Genomic DNA, 23,623 nt, shown 5'->3' with positions numbered 1-23,623 from the left:
GGGCGCCCGCCCTGGCCTCAGAGCCAATCAGACTCCACCTTGCGGATCATGCTCCACCGACCTAAGGGATTAAGGAAAACCGTGCGATGAATGTTGGTTTGATCCGACGGCCCACATTCATTTGGAGGGACTATATAAGCAGACCCCCTGGCCCCCGGAGGAGAGGACCCGAAGAAACCCTAATTCATTAATCCATCTCGGGAGAAGAAGCCTCTCACTACAAGAATCCTGTGATTTTTTGACTTTCTATTTATGTCATTACATATGAAAATAATGTCACAATATAAGAGTTGTGACAATTAGTTGACAAAAAACAATACGTCAAAAAATCACTGTCATAAATGGATCATGTGACATCTGTATATTCTTTGTCATAAGGTATGACATTGGTTATTTGTCATAATAACTATGCCAGAAAAGCATATTAGTGACACGTCCAGAGGGTCATTAGTGACGTGGAAAGGGCACGTCACTTTTGTGAAGATAGCAGTGACACATATAGCCAAAACGCGTCTCTGATAACAATTTACAGAAATAAAAAAATAGATCCACGGTGTACATTCATGAATCCCATGTTTCATGGTACATTTCACAGCAGTACAGATAGTTCACACTTCAAGTACACAGATTAGTTCACACATCACATTACACTTCACAGTAAGTAATTACATAGAGTATCCACCTTCTAGCTACTTCCTTTCCTCTCAGCTCAATGTAGGCCAACTGCTTCCAGGCTACAACAATACAACAAATAGTTAATTAAAGACATAAATGTAAGAAATGTCATTTTGCTCAATTTCTATAAAACAGGAGGTAGTTGTCAAGTCTAGAGGTGCATAGCATACATAGTGGTGATTGGTCCATGTATCTAGGAAATTATTTCTATGCATGCTCATACAGTTTTGAATGCTTAACTTAATCAGACCACAAATGTATCATATAAGTACCATAGCCATATGTAAGTACCAAATAAAACTAAAATATGTTTTCTAAAGTAACAACCCCTCAGAAGCAATCGGATCTCTGACTTAATTAGAGTTCAATGCCAAATAAAAAGAAGATGCAACGGTATATACTAACTAGTATGCAAATCTACTGTCAATGAATATAAAAATAGCACCCAGCAGTATTATCACTAGGACAGCCCAAATATTGATGTAAACTCACAGAAGCATCAGCAGGTTATATAGAACAACAATAATTATGAGTCAAAATAAAAAAAATCCAAATACTAGTAGATGTAAACTCACTAAAATGATTTGTGTGCTCTTAGGTTTCCTCCAAGTATTGTAATTCTATTTCTGTAATGGAATTTCAAAGCCACTAAGCTGCAAGAAGTGAATATGATCACTAGCTAATAGTCATCAAACAAGAATTGTGTAAACAATTTTGTATGTTCAGTTAAAGAAAATGAACTCTCCAGTGAAAATGAACTATAATGAGCTTGCGACGGAGTACAAAGATTTAGAAAGTTAGCAGAGTCACCTTGTGCTGATAGGCTATCGTCACCCTTCTTGCATTGAGTCACCTTGTGCAGAGTGTGCTTCCAGCACTCATTGTTCTTGCAGTAGGTCTTCTTGGTCTTAGGAATGTTCACCTGTATAACATGTGAAACAAATAGTCAAAGGTATATATTGAGCAAGCCTCTAATAGCATAACAGACTACATCCAAGGCTGCATATATTGAAACAAATATAATGGGAATTTCAGAGAAATCAGGCAAATAAGTTTGCATAGCTGCAGTGCAGACACATCTTGATTAGCCACTGCATCAACCTGATTATTTCCCCCAAACCCCACACTGAGCAAACAAACTGCATTATTTCCCCACAGATTGATGAAACTAATTCAAACAAGAAGATGCAGAACATGAACAGAGCCTAGTGGTATACAGAAATAAACAAAATATATATGAAAATACATACTATTTGTTAGTCACATCAATTGGTACTTGCTAGAACAGATCCCAACTCCTTAGCTGGACTGAAGGCACATTGAGAGAATTGAAATCTTAACAGCATTCTGAAACTACCAAAGAAGAACAACGCACCGATAAATCCTTGGCCTTGGTGGAAGAGGGTGTCGGAGTGCGCCCACGAGCAGCGGAGACCGCTTCCTCTAGGGCCGTGAAGGCGTCACCCCGTCTCATCCTTGGCCGGAGCGCCACAACAGTAGCCATCGCCGCCGCGCAGTTGGCGGCCGGAGCTAGGGTTTCGAGCTTGGGGAGGCGCGTGGGGGAAGCGAAGGAAGAGGAGGAGCTGGAGTCGTGCGTGGGGGGAGAGAAACTGAGCTAGGACTACCGACGGCCTGGCATGGCCTGGTGGCCGGCGGCGGCGCCCTGACCTAGCGTCCATCCATGGGAGAGGAGAGGAATCCTCGCACAATAGGAGAGGGGCGAGGGCTCGGGCGTTGGGTGAGAGGAAGCCTGGGTGGGCGCGGCGTGGGTGAGAGGAAGTCTGGTGGATCTTGGTCGTCAATTTAATCAGACGGTTCAAGATGAGTCAGGTCTGATTTAGGTTGTGTGTCCTATTGGGCTAGGTCTTGACTATTCTCTTTTTTTTGTTCCAATCTTTAATTCATTCTTTGTTTTATTTCTAGTTAACTATGAAAATACAAATTTAAATGCTCTCAAATGAAAAAGTTGTCAACTTAAAACTTCTATAACTTTTCTAGGTCTATAAGCTTTTTTGTCATCTTTTTCATGTGACTTTATTTGAACAATTCAAAATTTGAATTTCAAAAACTGACTACTTCAAACAAAACTTTAAAGGAGTAAATTTTACATATCTCTCGTATGGTTTTATAAACTATAAGAGAGATACATAAATTTTGTGAACAATGTTACTATCACTTTATTGGATAAACAAATGATCAAAATAAAAGGTGTATATCTTGATCAGTTCTACAACTTTTATGTTCATAATTTTTTTTATCTGAAATCATTTACCGCTCTGAAATGTTGTTTGAAGTTGTTGTGAGAGCGCACGGGTGGGCCGACCAAGCACAGGCGTGTGGCCCAAATCAAAAGCAATAGAAATTAGGTTGAGAAAAAATAGGGAAAAAAGAAAAAAATACCCACGTGGAAATTAGACATGCCAACATGGACAAGAGTATTTTAAATATTTCTAAAAATATTTTTTAACACCCAACCTATGTTAATTTTTTTGACATTTATAAATTAGGCCTCATGACATAGTGAATATTGTCATAGTATGGAATTATAATAGTTCTGTGACATTTATTATGACATCCAGCTTTTTTATGTCACTAGGTCAAAATGCCTATTACAGAATGTCATAATCTGGATGATATAATGACATCACGGTCTATTGTCATACTAAATATGTCAAAAAAATCATGCATTTTTTGTAGTGTCTGATCAAGCCATAGAGCCACCACATCAATAGATCTCTAGTTTAGCATAGCTACATAGGATTAGAACTTGAAGGAGTCAATCTTCGATTGGTTTCCGGATCTGTTCAAAAGGATTCTTGGTAATTCCTCTACTGTTCTTCAATTGTTCATCATTGTTCTTCAATATTATGAATATGACTTTGTTCTACTTCAATATATTGATTATGACTTTGCTCCACTTGTTTATATTTGCAATTATATTGTTCTTAGTTTATCATAGTTATATTCTTTGCTTAGTTAGATTGGAATTATATACATGTTTAGGATCGTATAGCGTTTATCCATGTGTACAGTGGGTAAATGATAAGTATTGTGTAGGCGTGGTGCTTATACCGTATTTATCTGCGATTGTACCCTATATGCCAGATCGTGGGGTAGTTCATGGTGGTGACAGCTCCATTGATTCTTATATAGTCTCCCTCTCGTGTATAGGGCAGGCAGAGCAACATTATTAAAGGGGAGTGATTGTTATGTTTCTCAACTTCCTTGATAATATCACTATGCATGGGCGTAGTCGTATCTCGCAATGATTGCCAAGTATAATTGCACTAACTATGATATGCTAGACTTTATAGTTAACAATAACTTAGGAAATATTCTTATAGTTCATCCTAATTCCATGCTAATGACTTGCTAGAATATCTGTTGAGGTGCTTATCATTATTATATGTGGCTAGTTATGCTGATCAGATTAATTATCTTTGTCACCATTCATACTTTATCTATATTTTATGTGACATTTATCCCTGTATGAAAGAGATAGATAATGCTCTCTATTATACATGCAATGATAGAAACTCAATTCTATATTCCATTCCATAATCAACATTGATGATTAGCAATCCCTTCCCAGTGGTAAAAATATAAATAACGATACCTGGAATACTTCCCGGTTAAAATACAACATCGATATTAATCTGTGCGCTTACAGATCTCATTTATTATTCATTCACAAGAGCAATTGCATATTTCAATACCATGTCTCTCATGTCATGCTGGGGATGACAACTTGGCTTAAGTGACATGAGGGATAGGTTCGGCATTTTTGGTGCCGTTATTAGAATTAGAAAACTATGTCTACTTTTGGTAATGACGTTAAGAATGCCCAACATTGTCCATGCACAGACCGCAAAAATATTATGGTATTTGACAATGTAGAACCAATCACTTTCCACCTGGTTTGCACAGGATTTATGGAGGACTACTTGATTTGGACAAAACATGGTGAGGGTAGTTCTGCACCTTATATGCGGACAACTGATAACACTGCAACTAACATCAATGTGGAGGGTCCAATGCCACCTCTCAATGAATATCATGCTATGCCAGATGTCAATGAAACCCATCATGTTGTGCCAGATGTCAATCAAACTCATAATGCTACGTCTGATGTCAATGAAACTCAACATGCTAACATAGATATTGTTGAAGATGCAGATTTCTTAGAGGCAATAATGAACCGTTGTGCAGATCCATCAATATTCTTCATGAAGGGAATGGAAGCATTGAAGAAGACATCATAGGACACTTTGTACGATGAGTCAAAAGGTTGTACCAAACATTGGTCGACATTACATGCCGCTCTTTAGTTCTTGACAATGAAGGTTGGACATGGTTGGTCTGATGCTAGCTTCAATGATTTCTTGTGTGTACTTGGAGACCTTCTTCCTAAGGAGAACAAAGTGCCTGCTAACACATACTATGCAAAGAAGCTAGTCTGTCCACTTACGATAGCTGTTGAGAAGATCCACACATGTAGAAATCATTGTATTCTATATCGGGGTGATTAGTATAAAGACTTAGACAGTTGTCCAAACTGTGGTGCCAGTAGGTACAAGATGAACAAAGATTATCAGGAGGAAGAGAATCGAGCCTCTGTTTCTACAGGGAGGAAGCGAAAGAAGACCCAAACAAAGACTCAACAAGACAAACACTCAAAGCCTAGTAGCAATGAAGAAGTGGACTATTATGCATTGAGAAGAATTCCTACTTTGGTGATGTGGTATCTCCCGGTGGTTGATCATTTGAGGTGTTTGTTTGCAAACCTTGAAGACGCAGAACTTATGACCTCGCATGCTTCTGATGAAAGGAAAGATGATGGAAAGTTACGACATCTAGCCGAAGCAAAGCAATGGACAGATTTCGATAAGAAATATCTGGACTTTGCTATCGATCCATGGAATGTAAGGTTTGCACTGAGTACTGATGGAATGAATCCATTTGGCGAAAGGAGCAGCACGCACAGCACATGGCCGATGATCCTGATAATATACAACCTTCCTTCATATTTGTGTCAACAGAGAAAATATCTTTTGCTAACCATTCTTATTTCTGGACCTACACAACCTGGAGTTGGTGTGGATGTATTCCTAGAGCCCTTAATGCAAGACATGCAAACACTATGGGAAGTAGATGTGGACATGATCTATGCGTTCCGCAAAGAGACATTCACACTGAGAGCACTTATTATTGTCATAATTAATGATTACCCTGCTCTCTTCTCATTATCAGGTCAGTTCAAGGGAAAGGTTGTCTCTTCCTGCATCTAATAAGATAGTGTACATGAGGCATAGAAGATGGCTACCAATAGGCCATAAGTACCGCTTACAAAAGATGAATAAGTACTTCGACAATATTGGCGAATCAAAATCTACTTCTCCATCAGGTTGTAGTAAAGGGCATAGAGTGTACAAGATAGTTGAGAATGTGAAGCTTGTTTTTGGAAAGAAGACCAAAGATGGGAAACCAAGAAAGGTTGTGAAGGCAAATGAAGGGGACACATTCAAGAAGAAGTCCATTTTCTTCAAGTACTTATCGTACTGGAAAGACTTAGACGTACGACATGCGATCGATGGTATGCATGTTCAGAAGAATGTGTTTGAAAGCATAATTGGAACCTTGCTAGACATAAAGAGCAAGACAAAGGAAGGTCTCAATTCACGTTTGGACATGCAACATTTAAAGATCAGAAAGAGTTCACCCTATACTCCTAGAGAATGGGAAGTACCAGCTACCGACAACAAGCTACAACCTGAATAGAGAGGAGAAACATGCAATGTGTGTGTGGTTGAAGAATTTAAAAGTTCCATTTGATTTCTGCTCCAACATAAGGAGTCTTGTGTCGATGAAAGACCTTACACTCACCAACTACAACTCACATGATTGTCATGTCATGCTGACCACTTTTCTTCCTATCACCATCAGGGCTATAAATCTAGTGTTCTTAAATATGGCAATCACATGGTTGTGCTACTTCTTTAATAAGATATCTAAGAAGGTAATTGTCCGTGATGAGTTAGAGTCCCTATAGAAATTTGCTGCCGAGACATTGACCCAGTTGGAGATGTGCTTTCCCCCATCATCGTTCTTTGATATCATGGTACACCTTGTTGTTCATTTGGTGCCTCAAATAGAGGCATTGGGTCCCATGTATTTCCATGAAATGTGGACGTATGATCGTTTCATGTCAATATTGAATGGCTATATGTCAAATCGTGCTCATCCAGGGGGTTCCATGATAGAGGCGTACACTACAGAAGAGGCCATTGAGTTTGGAGGACCATTATGTAATAATCTCCTAAAAGACTAGGTATCAATTGGTTTGCCTCCATTGCGACATGAGGGAAGGCTTGATGGACGCGGGAGGATGGGACCGAAATCATTAATACTGCCAGATTACAACATAGTCCCAGAGGCACATTACAACATACTACAACAACTCACAATAATGGACCCATTTATTGAGCAACACATGAAAGAACTTCGTGTGGAGAATCCAGGATGCACAAATGATTGGGTATACAAGGAACACAAGCGTCAGTTCACCGCATGGTTAAAGGATTTGGACATGACAGAGGAATCAGAAACCATCAAGATTCTAGCATCTAAACAATCAAGCCAGGTCACATCATGGCAGAGCTATAACATTAGTGGCTTTTCATTTTCCACCAGCTATAGGGACACCAAGAGCATGGCACACAATAGTGGCATTCAATGTGAGGCTATAGATGATGCAACTGGTGAAACAACTACATACTTTGAGAGTTCATTGATGACATATGGGTGGTAGAATATGGTCCACGCCTGCAGATTCCAGTGTTCCGATGCCGATGGGTTCAAGATAAACATGTCAGTGTGGATAACTTTGGCCAGAGAGTTCTTGACCTAAGTAAAGTAGGTTACAAAGATGATCCATGGATCCTTGCTAACCGTGCCGCACAAGTCTTCTATGTGGAATAAATCCTTTCTAAGAATGAAAAGAAAAGTACCCAAAAGCCAAAGCACGTAGCTATCCCTGGAAAGCAACAAATTATAGGAGTTGATTGTGTAATTTTTTTATATATACATACAAATGTATATATTTTACTGGTGCTAAAGAAAAACGTTTAGAATGTTTAAGTCAATTTAAACGCTATAAGATGATTGTACCTTCATACTAAAATAAATCAATTTCAAAAGTCACCCTAAGTCAACAATCTTATGCTTGACCAACTTTGTATAAAAGGATAACAATATCTATGACACCAATTAAATGTATTATTAAAATGTATTTCATGATGTATCTAGTGATACTAATTTGGTGTCACAAATATAGGTGTTCTTTCTATAAATCTAGTCAAATTTAAAATATTTTGATCACTAGTAGAGAACAAACTTCTAATTCAAGGCTTTAGTGGGCCACTTTTGGCTCCAAGACTAAACAAAGAATTAGTTCTAGTTGGAGCCACCAACCAGAACTGAAGTCTCATGCCCAATAGCAAGAGCCGTAGCTTTTAGGAGGGAATCTTTACTCTCGATTGGTGGCTCATACTAGGACTAAAGAAACAACTGAAAACTGATTTAGTTTGGGATGGGGAAGGAATAAATAAACAGTGACTAGCTATTGATCGTCGAAATGGTAGATAAAAACTGTTTGTCAATTAACGTTTATGATAACAGTATTGAGGCTCCATTGGTAGTTATTAGCTCCAAACAATATACTTATCGAGTGGGATATTCTTAGCTCTACAAATAAGTGGACCTGTTTGTGACTACTTCACTTAGTTTTATATTGTGCTATAAAAAAATTCGTGGTGGAAAATACATAAAAAAAACATAACATGGGGAGTACCTCTTTGCCTACTCCACGAAAAATGAACTAATAAGAAACTTTACTCTGTAACAGAGTTAGCTGCTCTTGGAAATATATACTGGACTTGAAGTGTTTGAGACTGAGCATCTCCGATATATAGTTTCTAAAACAATATTTGGCAAATTGATGATAAGTATTATAAGTGACTAAAAACATGGAATTTATCTATTGCATGTCTCCAATAGTTCCAATTTTTTACTCCTAAAAGAGGGCCACTACTGCACATGCCATTCTGCTGCCAGTGTCATTGCCGTGGCTACCAAACCACAACTGGCCAACCCCAGCACCTAATTCACACTGAGAACCACAAAAACAGAATCTCCATTGCATACTCTACTCTCCTGTATTCTCAAATCTGAAAATAGTGGTGACTATATCGCAATTGCATCCATGGCCCATTGTTGCTGGTCATCCTGACAAGTACACTAGCTCATAATATCAAAACCTACAAAACAAAATCTCCATTATATATCTACTCCAGTTCCTAGTATATCTTATATAAAAATAGTAGCCAAACATTCAATTCTGGTGAACCTTTGGCGGTGATGGTCAATGTGGTCGAGATGATTGCAAAATTGGCGCCCACAGGCATCTCCATGAGTTTCCTAAACCTCCTCCTAATTCTTGTTTTTGAGAAAGATTGGAAAAAAAAAAACCTCTCCAATAACACCTAATCCGTCCTCCTAGTTTTTTAAAGTTACGTGCTTCCCATGGCGTGGTGTCCTCCTTCCTATGACCGAAGTTCCCTGCAGTCTCCCCCTTTGCGCCAAAGGTCGTGACGTTTCCTCATCACGGTGCTGCTCCTCCGCTACTTCGCAGACCACATCTGCTCCTCCCCGCTCCTCATCTTCGAGGAGTGCCATCGCGCCATTGGGAAGATGGCGGCAGCCGGCTGGGAGTAAGGCGTGGCCGGCTCCGAGGAGGCGGCGACTGCCTAGGAGTGCAGCGGCTGGCTGGGAAGTCATGGCGCCGGCCAGGGAGGCGGCAGCGTCCAAGTATCGCGTGAACCTGCACTGTGGTGCAAAAAAAGCTAGATCGTGGCAAAAAAAGCCTTGTGAGCCCAATATTTGATTTATTAGAAGTGATTTTTAGGATATTCACGGAGATGGACTTCTTTTTTTCTCTCCCAGTAACTTTTTATGAGTTGGAAAAAAATGAAGTTTTTAGGAGGAAAAATTTATGAAACTCTTGAGATCTCTAACGAGTAATATTATTCGTCTGCGTTGCCTCTGTTTTTGCATGCCTTGATAGATACAAATTTGGGATAGGGAGTGGTTGGAGAATGATTTTTCTCCATCCTACCAAAATATCAAGATTGGAGGTCCAAACTGTTGCCGATGCTCAAAATCCACAATAGAGTCTTTGAGTTAAAGTAGTCACAAACAGGCCAATAGTTAAGCATTTTTATTTCTATTCTAAATGGAAAAAGTACAAAGTGTCAAGGTTCTTCATTTTGACATACAAACACTTGATCTTGGTCGAGCTCAGAAGCGGACTCGACAAGCCCAGCTCCAGCTCCTTTCCTACTTTTATAAGCGAACTTTTGAATAAGTTTTTTTTTTTTTTTTGCGAGCAATGTTTTGAATAAGTTAAGAGCTTAGCTCTAGAGAAGATGGAAGCAATCTCTGAACCTAGTGAAAATTGCAGTGGAACCAGGCTATGTTTCAGAATTGTGTTTATTCTGGCTCGAGTGAAAAGCTCAGCAGCAACAATGGCATGAAATTGGAAATGCATTTACCATATGGTGTGTCGTGTTTACATGTCATCCAGGTGAGAAGATGAAAGCGAAAAAACGCTACCTGCAACTCAACGAGGAGCTCTTCCGTGAGCACCCGGAGTTCTTGGACCCTGCAGCCCCAACTCTGCAGGGCAAGCTAGCCGTCGTGGCCAATACCATGCCCAAACTTGCAGCGGCTGCCGCAGTGAAAGCCCTCGCCGAATGGGGCCGGCCGGCCGGAGACATCACCCACCTCGTGTTCGCCACCAGCACCAGCGCCCAGCTGCCCCACATCGACCTCCGCATCGCCTCCCTCCTCGTGCTGAACCCCACAGTGCAGCGCACCGTGATCGGCTTCCATGGCTGCAGCGGCAGCCCTACCGCCCTGCGCGTTGCCAAGGACATCGCCGAGAACAACCGCGGCGCGCGGGTGCTCGTCGCCTGCGCCGACATGTGGAGCGTCATGGATGCCTACGTCGTCCCTGACGTGGTCCAGCGCTACGGGATCACCGGCCGCGCCCTCTTCGGCGACGGCGCCGGCGCAGTGGTCGTCGGAGCCGACCCGCAGGCACCCGTCGAGCGCCCGATTTTGGAGATGGTGTCCGCGTCGCAGGCCACGGTGCCGGGCTTGGACCACGCGCTTGCCGTCCAGATCACCAAGTGCGGCCTGGAGTATATCCTCGAGTTTGGAGAGCTGGCGGCGCAGGTCGGCGGCAACATCGAGCGTTGCCTGGTCGACGCGCTGTCGTCGCTCGGCATTGGTAGCGTTGGATGGAATGACCTCTTCTGGGTGGTGCACCCCGGTGGCCCCATGGTCATGGACGGCTTCGCGGCGGCTCTCGGGCTGGAGCCCGGGAAGTTGGCGGCCACCCGGCGGGTGCTGAGCGAGTACGGCAACATGACGGGCCCGACTCTGATCTTTGTCCTTGACGAGGTCATTCGCCGTCGCCGGCAAGGCAAGGAGGAGGCGAGCTGCGAGTGGGGATTCATGGTGGGGTTTGGTCCGGGGTTCACCATCGAGACGATGGCGTTGCATGCGTGCAATGGTAAGTCCGACACCAAGACTGAAGAGTAGTTTCTAATGGAGGCCATTGCGCGGAAAGGGAAGCTGGGTCACAAAGAACAAAGAACAAGACGTTCATGTAGTTTATGTGACATTCAAGAATTGATGAGCATTATTTACTAAAACTATCTCAAATAAAAAAATGATCTATATAAAAAGTTTGGATGTTGATGAGCTCTAACAACTTGGTATTCAAATGTTTTTATTTGAAGTTATTTATTGTGTCATTTGACTAAGTTTGAGCAAAACCCGTCTTGGAGCTTAAAAACATGTGCCAACAACTGGCTATAATTTATCCAAATAAAAAAATGGACCCTGTATCAAATATAGATCTTCATGGGTTCTAACAACTTGGTATTCAAAAGTTTTTCATTTGAAGTGATTAAATGGGTCATTTGACCAAGTTTGACCAAAGTCAAAACATTGGTTTTTAGAAACATACACTTTGACTGAACCCTGGATGGTCTCAAATGCAATAGTCATGAATACAAAATTTGTCAAACTCATCAATGTCTACATTTGGTCTAATAGTCAACTTTTTATTTACCAAGGTTTGAACCACTTAATTTTGAATTTTAAAATAATTCATAGCCACACACTAGTTTTCGGAACCCTAGATTGTCTCAACTAGAAAAGTCATGTTTCACTCATCAAGATTTATATTTGATATATATACCATTTTTGCATTTGACAAAGTTTTCACAAAGTGTAGTTGAAAATATATAATTCTCACATATAGTTTCATGTAGTTTATGTGAGATTCAAGAATTGGTGATTATTGTCACATCCATATTTTAAGAACAAAATAGGATGCATAAAAAGGCTCATATGTGCCCCAGAAACAGTCGCACACATAAGTAGACAAATCTCAAATGTACCATTGTAGTGTTTATTACATAGCGGAATATAAAATATCACATAGTCTCATACAAGGATGATAACATAAAGTAGACAACGCTCTCGACGGAAGCTCCACACAGGGACACTGTTGACTAGTTGACTCCAAACCTAGTACTCATAACGGTAATCCTCATTCCAGTCATCTTCATTATCATATCCTGAGGTGCTGGGAAATTGCAAGAGTGAGCACATATCGTACTCAACAAGTATAACCAGAGGTTCATGAGGCTCAAATAGCTGACACTAGTTTGACTGCATTTAGCTTTTAATAGTGGATAGCATGTTCATAACTAAATAGCAAATGTCAAGGTAGCATAAATAATCCATTAATCACATGATCAAGTGTAAGCATAATTAATTCTTAGCATAAACGATAATCAAATGAACATAACAACTTAATAAGCTCATCGTCGGCGCAGCAAGAACCCCCAAGGCCGCTCAAAACCGTGAGCACGGCTAGTATACCAGTTTTACACTCTGCAGAGGTTGTACATCTTTACCCATGAGTCATGATTTACCCTTTCGCCCGAGGTAGCTAATCTCTTAACCCCCTTCTTAGGGAGGTCGGCAGGGATCACTATGAAGCCTTTCAAAAGTTCGTCTAACATGTTAGGGCCGCAAGGTTTCCTTTGCGCGCAGATATAGAGCCCGCCTTCCGATGACACAATGACTCGCAGGCTATACACATACAGACAGAGGCCACACTATACCCAAAACGGTTCAGGCCCTCCGCCCTTTCGGGTAACCTCTAACAAGCTAGAAAAGGGCTTCATACTGAGCTAAACCTAGAGCCATTATAGCCCTCATGGTTGCACTGTTGTCCTGGTGATCACTTACAGACAAGATCTCATACAGTTATTTGCCATTCTTTTATGTTCATTGCATAGCTATTAATCATCTTACAAGATCATGGATTATATCAAGCACTAGCACATCTACACCAAATGCATATCAAGTAGGTAGCAAGGAATCCAGGATAACAAACATCTATGATTTTGCTAAGGTCGACAAGGTGATAGCATGCATATGATATATATGTATTTATAAGTGAATAGGTAACAAGGATGATCCCAAGTTATACTTGCCTTGCTCAAAGCTCTCCTGAGCCTGCTGGTCTTCAAAAGCTTGGTCTTGATCACCAACGTACGGCTCACCATCTATTCCCAACCTTCAATCAACAACACGCAATCCAATGGAGACAATCATACACAAAGCAAACAAGATATAATTAGAACATTACACCAAACAGGGGTAAAACAAATATAAAGGTTTATGAAAATAATCTACGCAGCGCTACGATCACACAAACGTAAAGTTCACTAAAATCGGAATTAAAACGTGGAAGATATGAATTTTCTAAGATTTCCTATAGAGAAATAATTAATTAAATAGAACCAGGAATTTAAAAAGTTTCAAAACATAGAATAAATAGTTTTAACATGTAGAGCTCGTAAATACGAATCTAACGAAATTTGAATGAATAAAAACGGAGTTAATATGAGCATTTTATAAGCAAAACAAATCCAGTGGCAATTCTATAATTAACTGAAAACGTATTTTGGATTCAGCCGACCAGAATATGCCTTCTGAAAAGGAAAACGTAAACTAGTGATTATGCCTTGGACCGCGGTTTGGTTATCAAGTTTTCTAGGGGCTCTTAAACAAAATGGCCACCGCGAAGGGGTACGCACGATTTCGGCCGTTGATCTCCAAACGGACGGCCGAGATCAGGCCAGAGGGAGGCGGGCGGCGGCCGGCCGGCCGGAGATGGCCCCGACACGGCGGCGCCATGGCCGGAAAGCCGAAGCTCGCCGGCGTCGTCCGGCTTCTCGTTCGCGAGGACCAAAAACTGAACCGAAAGCACCGGAGGGAAGAGAAGGAAGTGGCGAGCTCACCAAGGATGTTCTCACGGCCGGAGCGAGCTTGAGGAGGTGCAGCCCCGGGCGGAAAGAGCCCTCGGTCGGGATCCAAACTGTGATGGGGAGCTGCGAGATCGGTCTCGAGCGTGTTTAAACGGAAAAGGGGGATCCCAGGTGGTTCACCGAGGATTAAAAGGGCTCGAAAAAACGTTTTTGGCAAGGCAATCGCGGGTAGGGTTGATTCGGCTTCCCCCCCCCCCGATGGAAAGCCCGCTGTCCCTGACGGCAGGTTGAAGAAGCCGCTACGCAGTGGGGCCGGGCTGTCAGCGGAGGAAAAGGAGAAGGAGGGAGGCGCGCCTACGCGGCAGCGCTGGGCCGCGAGGCTGCTGGGCCGGGGAAGGGAAGAAAAAGGGCCAGGGGGAAACTGGGCTGGCTGGCTGCGGGGTTCTTCCCCTCTTTTTTTCATTTCTTTTCTTTTCAAATCTTTTCCAAAAGAGTTTTGAGCAAAGAATAAATTCCAGCCAAACACAATCAAAGATCCAAGATGCTCCAGCATGTATGCACCACATGTTCCTAACCTTAGGATAAATTTTATTTTCCACAAAAATTATTTATTTACTAGGTTTTAAATGCTCACATAAATACTTAGATAAATCAATTAATTCCTATTAATTGAAATTCACATTTTGGGTGTTACAAACTCTACCCCCCTTAAAAGAATCTCGTCCTCGAGATTGAAAGGTGCTTACTCAACCAAGTATGAGTATGATTTCCTCAGATCATCCTCTCTTTCCCATGTTGTCTCTGCTTTTGAATACCGATTCCACTGCACTTTGCACATTCTGATGACCCGACTTCTGGTGACTCTCTCAGCTGTCTCCAGTATTCTGACCGGATACTCTTCATAAGTGAGATCACCTTTAACAGAAAACTCCTCCAAGGGTATTTGCTCCTCAGGTACTCGCAAACACTTCTTAAGATGTGACACATGGAACACATCATGCACGCCAGATAAACTTTCAGGCACTTCCAACTGATATGCTACTTCTCCACGCCTTTCCAATACTTTAAACGGACCAACATACCTTGGAGCTAGTTTTCCCTTCATATTAAACCTCTTCACACTCCTCATTGGTGATACTTTTAGGTAGACATAATCACCTGCTTGAAAAACCAGCTCTCTCCTACGTGTGTCTGCATAGCTTTTCTGACAAGATTGAGCAACTCTCAAGTTATCCCGAATAGTCCGCACCTGTTGCTCTGCGTGTCTGAGCACATCTGTACCAAACACCTGAGTTTCTCCTGTCTGATTCCAAAACAAAGGTGTCCTGCACTTCCGACCATACAGTGCCTCGAACGGTGCCATCTTAAGACTCTGCTGATAGCTATTGTTGTAGGAGAATTCTGCATATGGCAAACTCTTGTCCCAACTAGTCCCATACTACAAAGCACAAGCTCTCAACATATCCTCCAATATCTGACTGATCCTCTCAGTCTGTCCGTCTGTCTGTGGATGATACGTTGTACTGAAATTCAACTTCGTTGCCAAGGAATCATGCACTGCTTTCCAAAAGTGAGATGTGAATTGAGTACCCCTATCTGACACAATCTTCTTAGGTACTCCATGCAAACAAACAATTCTTTCCATGTATAACTCTGCCAGTCGGTCTCCACTATATGAAGTTTTGACAGGTATGAAATGAGCAACCTTAGTCAATCGATCTACTATCACCCATATTGAGTCATACCCTCTCTGTGTTCGTGGTAAACCCATTATAAAATCCATACCCACTTCTTCCCACTTCCATTCTGAAATCTTCATTGGTTGTAACAGTCCAGCTGGCCTCTGATGTTCAGCTTTCACTCGCTGACAAGTATCACACAAAGCAACATATTCAGCCACATCTCTCTTTAAACCATACCACCAGTACTTCTGTTTCAAATCCAGATACATCTTAGTACTACCAGGATGAATGGAATATGCTGACTCATGAGCCTCTCTCAGAATCATATCTCGAATAGCCTTCACTTCCGGAACACATATCCTTTTTCCAAACCACAATACACCATTGTCATCTATTCTGAATCCTGGTGCTTTGCCTAGTACCACATTCTGTGCTATCTCCTTCAGTTTCTCATCTTCCAACTGTCCCTTCAATATCTCTCCCTCTAGGGTAGGAGTGACTTCAATTTCCATAGCATTCACTACAATTCCCAAGTTCAAATATGCAAATTCAGCACACAACTCCTCAGATTCAGGTGTCGCCCGAAGCTCATTAGCATATTTCTTCCTGCTAAGTACATCAGCTACGACGTTCGCCTTTCTAGGATGATAATGCACTTCTAAATCATAATCCTTTATCAGTTCCAACCATCTCCGTTGCCTCAAGTTCAGATCTGTTTGGGTGAAGATATACTTTAGACTCTTATGATCAGTGTATATGTCACTCTTATGTCCAATCAAATAGTGTCTCCAAATCTTCAATGCATGAACCACAGCTGCTAACTCCAAATCATGAGTAGGATAATTCAGTTCAGGTTTCCTCAACTGTCTAGATGCATAAGCAACAACTCTACCTTCTTGCATAAGAACACAACCCAAACCCAGACGAGAAGCATCACAATAGATAGAGAAACTCTTACTCAGATCTGGCAATACCAACACAGGTGTAGTAGTCAATCTCTTCTTAAACTCCTCAAAACTAGCTTGACACTTATCAGACCATACAAACTTAGCATTCTCTCCAACAGAGCAGTCATAGGCTTTGCAAGTTTTGAGAACCCTTCAATGAATCTACGGTAGTAACCAGCTAACCCAAGAAAACTGCGAATTTCACTTACATCTGTAGGTGGTTTCCAATTCAGCACATCTTTCACCTTACTGGGATCCACTGCAATACCACCATTAGAAACAACATGACCAAGAAAAGAAACTTCTTCCAACCAAAACTCACATTTACTACGCTTGGCATACAGCTTATGTTCTCTAAGTTTCTGTAAGACCAATCTCAGATGTTTAGCATGTTCTTCCTTGGTTTTAGAGAATACTAGAATATCATCAATAAAGACCACCACAAACTTATCAAGATACTCCATAAATACTTTATTCATCATGTACATAAAGTAAGATGGTGCATTGGTCAAACCAAAAGACATAACTGTATACTCATACAACCCATACCTTGTTGTGAAAGCTGTCTTTGGTATATCAGAATTCCGAATCTTCAATTGATGATAACCAGAACGCAAATCAATCTTAGAGAACACACAAGCACCTCTTAGTTGATCAAACAAGTCATCAATCCTAGGCAATGGGTATTTATTCTTGATAGTGACCTCATTAAGTGACCGATAATCAACACACATCCTCTGACTACCATCCTTCTTATCAACAAAGATAACTGGTGCACCCCATGGTGATGAACTAGGACGAATGAACCCTTTATCTTGCAATTCCTTAATTTGTTTCTTATGTTCTTCTAGTTCATTAACCCCCATTCTATATGGTCTTTTAGCTATGGGTGCAGTACCAGGTAGTAATTCAATAATGAATTCAATGTCTCGGTCAGGTGGCATACCTGGCAATTCATCTGGAAAGACATCTGGAAACTCATCCACTACCAAATTCTGAGGATCAACAGCATCATTCAGTTGGTTCACTTTACCTGTGAGTGGTGCTTGCACTGTCACATCAACACTGATTCATTCCCCCTTTGGTGTTGTCAGAGCCACTACTCTCTCTTTGCAATTAATATTTGTCTCATGTTGCTTCATCCAATCCAAACTCAAGATCACATCTATGACTGAAGTTCTCATAACCATGGGACTGATAGGAAAATCTACCCCCTTAAAGAAAGACTTGTTGAGGGGCAACATAAAGAAACTGGTATAGTCCCACCCGGTGAATTAACTAGCATAGGGTTTTCATTGCAACTAGAGGAATGCTATGAACTCTAACAAATGCTTGTGATATGAATGTATGCGAAGCTCTAGAATCAAATAAAACTATAGCAGGGATAGAGTTGATGCTGAACGTACCCATCATGATCTCTGGTCCCTCATGAACTGTCTCTCTAGCCACATTATTCACGGTTGCCGCATAAGCTGTAGACTTCTGGTTGTTGTTCTGCTTGTTAAACTTCTCTGGACAATCGTATGACATATGCCCTTCCTTCCCGCACTGGAAACACCTCGTAGGAGTGTTGGAAGCACTTCTTTTCATGGGGGTAGCACTTGAATTCCCAGTGCGAGGGGTTTGCTGACTATTCTGTTGCTGTCTGGGATTACGTTGCTGGAATGGAGGACATTGGTTCCCACTCTGTGATTGATTCTGGAAACGCTGGGGTTGCTGGTTGCGGTTCAACTGACTAACTGGTCCCTGGAACCTCTGCTGATGGCCTTGATGGGAACTGAAACACTGACGGTTGTTGCTCTCAGAACCTTGTGCCAGCATCCTTCTCTTCTTATCCTGACTCTTCCGCATATTATCAAGCACAATAGCACGATTCACAAGAGCTTGAAAGGTAGGATAGGTGTTTCCAGCCAACTGCAACCTGAGCTCGTAGTAAAGACCTTTCATGAATAGACGCTGCTTATCAGCATCTTCCCTGACATCGTTCGGAGCATAGCGAGCCAACTGTTCAAATGTGTCATGATATTCTGCCATAATCATGGAGCCCATCCTGAGTGATCTGAATTCTTCTTGCTTGAGCTCCATCATTCCCTCATTTATATGTCGAGCTCTGAAGTCCCTACAGAATTCCAGCCATGTGACAGGAGGAGCATTGTTAGGACGAGTAGCTTGATATGACTCCCACCATATCTGAGCTGCCCCCTAAAGCTGTCCAGAAGCATACAACACCTTCTCCAAGTCATTGCACTGTGCTATGTTTAGTTGCCTCTCCACAGCACGTAACCAATCATCTGCCTCTATGGGATCAGCTGAGTATGTAAATACTGGAGGTCTTCCCTTCATAAACTCCCCCCGCTTATCTCTCACATGAACAGGTGGTGGTGTTGGTGGAGGTTGCTGCTGTAGGTGCTGCATGAAAACGTGCATCATCTCATTTTGGGTTTGCATGAGTTCCTCCACAGTGATTGGGACATTGCCACCATTGCCATTGCCATAGCCTCTGCCTCTGCCTCTTCCCCTTGCTGCAATCTGCATTCCAAGGTATATAAACACATCTTAGTAATGTCTAACATGACAATTTCAAGAGTTAACGGAATCTAAAATTTTCTAGGTAACATCCAACATCAGCAGATCAGCAAATCAGTCATATCTCGAGTTCCAGAACTCAAAAGAATACATGCTGTACACCGTTGGAAAGATAAAGAAATTGTCTACAATTTTCATTTAGATCATATTACCAGATTCCAACGTTAGGTTAATCAAAAACTGGGTACAACCGAAACTCTTACAGAATTCCAGACTGCGCAGAAACCTCAACTTTAAACAGTCATAACTCACAGCTAATAATAGATAATATGGTCATTCTTGTGGCATTGGAAAGATATGAAAGTCTCCTTGTTCCCAGAAAATTTTGATGAACATTGCACGAACAGAATTTGATTTATACCAGAATCATTGCAGACTGCTCCAGAAAAACAGCAAAAGACAGAAACAGGATATGACCCCAAACCACTATTTATTCATGTTCTTACTTAAGGTTCTTAACTAGGGAACTTGTGGAGATGCCCACAAAATCCCAGCACTCATTACAAAAATCCAAATCACACATATTCATAATAACAAATCAGCAAGCACACCAAGTTCACACCACACTAACAAAGGACTCGAAATAACTCGCAAATTACTAACGTTCCTATTACATATGGGTTCTTTTCTATTCCTCGGGAGCAGCATCCTTCAAGATAGGTTCAAGACGCAGCCTCTTATGGAGCTTGGGACGGCCTAACTCCGCTCGAAGGTCATCTGCTTCCCTTTGCTCTTTCTCCAGCAGCTTCCTCTCACGGTGCAGTTCATTCTCCAACTCTATCACCTTGACGGTCAGCTCATAAGTCAACTCCACTTGTGCTTGAAGCTTTGGTTGTGAAGCATCTGCAACTTCTATGGCCCAAGTCATCTTCTCTGGTACAAAGCGAGGATAGTGGAATGTTGCATTGTACTGGACATCCTCAAAGCGTCTACCACGGTAAAAGATCAAGGCCTGGTAAGCTGCATCTGCCATGCTTTCCTTCATCGTGTCCCGGCTGATTTGAGAGATGTGTTTTGATTCAACCTTTCGAATCCCCTTAGTGGCATCCAGTGTCTTGACCACCAGCTCTGCAACCCAAAGTGATCTCTTCAGAGGGTGTTTGTGCTCAGTGCAGTTATCTCCAGTGTGGCTTGCTAATCCGGGTAATGGTGTTCCGATGTCAACACCAAATTCTCATGGAAGAAAGCCTTGGGATCTGCTTCTGGAATCCACATCTCAGTAGTCCATCCCATCCTTGCATTAGCAGACTGTGGTGGAGGTGGATCTTGCATCTCCTCATCTTCAGGCACTTACTCCTGAGCTTCCACCCTTGATTCCTCATCTTCCAACTCAGGAACTCCATCCACATGCTGTCCTCTTGGGTTGAACATGGCACGGTACTCCTCAGCAGCCATACGTGTAGCATTATGGGTACGGGGCGGCATCTACAAAATGTTTTTAGACATGGATCAGATGGATGCAATAATTTCACAATAGAGCAAGATAGAGAAGCATAAACTTTTAGCAAATAACAAGGCCATACTGGGCAGCATGAAGTAAGTAAAATAAAGGACCTAAATTTTCGACCATTGCTAACTAGGTTTGCGTCCTACAGTCAACAAAGCTCTGATACCAATTTGTCACACCCATATTTTAAGAACAAAATAGGATGCATAAAAAGGCTCATATGTGCCCCAGAAACTATCACACACATAAGTAGACAAATCTCAAATGTACCATTGCAGTGTTTATTACATAGCGGAATATAAAATATCACATAGTCTCATACAAGGATGATAACATAAAGTAGACAACGCTCTCGACGGAAGCTCCACACAGGGACACTGTTGACTGGTTGACTCCAAACCTAGTACTCATAACGGTAATCCTCATTCCAGTCATCTTCATTATCATATCCTGAGGTGCCGGGAAATTGCAAGAGTGAGCACATATCGTACTCAACAAGTATAACCAGGGGTTCATGAGGCTCAAATAGCTGACACTGGTTTGACTGCATTTAGCTTTTAATAGTGGATTGCATGTTCATAACTAAATAGCAAATGTAGCATAAATAATCCATTAATCACATGATCAAGTGTAAGCATAATTAATTCTTAGCATAAACGATAATCAAATGAACACAACAACTTAATAAGCTCATCGTTGGCGCAGCAAGAACCCCCAAGGCCGCTCATAACCGTGAGCATGGCTAGTATACCAGTTTTGCACTCTGCAGAGGTTGTACATCTTTACCCATGAGTCATGATTTACCCTTTCGCCTGAGGTAGCTAATCTCTTAACCCCCTTCCTAGGGAGGTCGGCAGGGATCACTATGAAGCCTTTTAAAAGTTCGTCTAACATGTTAGGGCCGCAAGGTTTCCTTTGCGCGTAGATATAGAGCCCCCCTTCCGATGGCACAATGACTCACAACCTATACACATACAGACAGAGGCCACACTATACCCAAAACGGTTCAGCCCCTCCACCCTTTCGGGTAACCTCTAACAAGCTAGAAAAGGGCTTCATACTGAGCTAAAACCAGAGCCATTATAGCCCTCATGGTTGCACTGTTGTCCCGGTGATCACTTACAGACAAGATCTCATACAGTTATTTGTCATTCTTTTATGTTCATTGCATAGCTATTAATCATCTTACAAGATCATGGATTATATCAAGCACTAGCACATCTACACCAAATGCATATCAAGTAGGTAGCAAGGAATCCAGGATAACAAACATCTATGATTTTGCTAAGGTCGACAAGGTGATAGCATGCATATGATATATATGTATTTATAAGTGAATAGGTAACAAGGATGATCCCAAGTTATACTTGCCTTGCTCAAAGCTCTCCTCAGCCTGCTGGTCTTCAAAAGCTTGGTCTTGATCACCAACGTACGGCTCACCGTCTATTCCCAACCATCAATCAACAACACGCAATCCAATGGAGACAATCATACACAAAGCAAAGAAAATATAATTAGAACATTACACCAAACAGTGGTAAAACAAAGATAAAAGTTTATGAAAATAATCTACGCAGCGCTACGATCACACAAACGTAAAGTTCACGAAAATCGGAATTAAAACGTCGAAGATATGAATTTTCTAAGATTTCCTATAGAGAAATAATTAATTAAATAGAACCAGGAATTTAAAAAGTTTCAAAACAGAGAATAAATAGTTCTAACATGTAGAGCTCGTAAATACGAATCTAACGGAATTTGAATGGACAAAAACGGAGTTAATATGAGCATTTTATAAGCAAAACAAATCCAGTGGCAATTCTGTAATTAACTGAAAACGTATTTTAGATTCAGCCGACCAGAATACGCCTTCTGAAAAGGAAAACATAAACTAGTGATTACGCCTTGGACCGCGGGTTGGTTATCAAGTTTTCCAGGGGCTCTTAAACAAAATGGCCACCGCGAAGGGGTACGCACGAATTTCGGCCGTTGATCTCCAAACAGACGGCCGAGATCAGGCGAGAGGGAGGCGGGCGGCGGTCGGCCGGCCGGAGATGGCCCCGACACGGCGGCGTGATGGCCAGAAAGCCAAAGCTCACCGGCGTCGTCCGGCTTCTCGTTCCTGAGCACCAAAAACTGAACCGAAAGCACCGGAGGGAAGAGAAGGAAGTGGCGAGCTCACCAAGGATGATCTCACGGCCGGAGCGAGCTTGAGGAGGTGCAGCCCCGTGCGGCGGCGGAAAGAGCCCTCGATCGGGATCCAAACTGTGATGGGGAGCTGCGAGATCGGTCACCGAGCATTAAAAGGGCTTGGAAGAACGTTTTTGGCAAGGCAATCGCGGGTAGGGTGGATTCGGCTTCCCCCCCGATGGAAAGCCCGCTGTCCCTGACGGCAGGTTGAAGAAGCCGCTGCGCAGTGGGGCCGAGCTGTCAGCGGAGGAAAAGGAGAAGGAGGGAGGCGCGCCTGCGCGGCAGCGCTGGGCCACGAGGCTGCTAGGCCGGGGAAGGGAAGAAAAAGGGCCAGGGGGAAACTGGGCTGGCTGGCTGCGGGGTTCTTCCCCTCTTTTTTTCATTTCTTTTCTTTTCAAATCTTTTCCAAAAGAGTTTTGAGCAAAGAATAAATTCCAGCCAAACACAATGAAAGATCCAATATGCTCCAGCATGTATGCACCACATGTTCCTAACCTTAGGATAAATTTTATTTTCCACAAAAATTATTTATTTACTAGGTTTTAAATGCTCACATAAATACTTAGATAAATCAATTAATTCCTATTAATTGAAATTCACATTTTGGGTGTTACAATTATTGTTTACTACAACTTTCTCAAATGAAAAAATGGTCTATATAAAAAGTTTGAATTTTGATAAGCT

At 41.9% G+C, this 23,623-nt stretch overlaps 1 protein-coding gene and 1 pseudogene across 1 annotated transcript; one reads left to right on the top strand and one right to left on the bottom strand.

Moving 5' to 3' along the window:
* LOC8064805 lies at positions 365-2,371 on the bottom strand. Its single transcript, XM_002449561.2, has 3 exons — positions 2,051-2,371; positions 1,486-1,597; positions 365-734 (listed from the first exon to the last, which is right to left on the bottom strand). Exons 1-3 carry the CDS (start codon positions 2,177-2,179, stop codon positions 646-648), a joined length of 330 nt encoding a protein of 109 aa, XP_002449606.2. The 5' UTR covers positions 2,180-2,371; the 3' UTR covers positions 365-645.
* On the top strand, positions 9,509-11,344 carry LOC8056965 (annotated as a pseudogene).

Source organism: Sorghum bicolor, chromosome 5 (genome assembly GCF_000003195.3).
Source record: "Sorghum bicolor cultivar BTx623 chromosome 5, Sorghum_bicolor_NCBIv3, whole genome shotgun sequence".
NCBI lineage: Eukaryota > Viridiplantae > Streptophyta > Magnoliopsida > Poales > Poaceae > Sorghum > Sorghum bicolor.
This window is presented reverse-complemented; position numbering and strand designations above follow the sequence as displayed.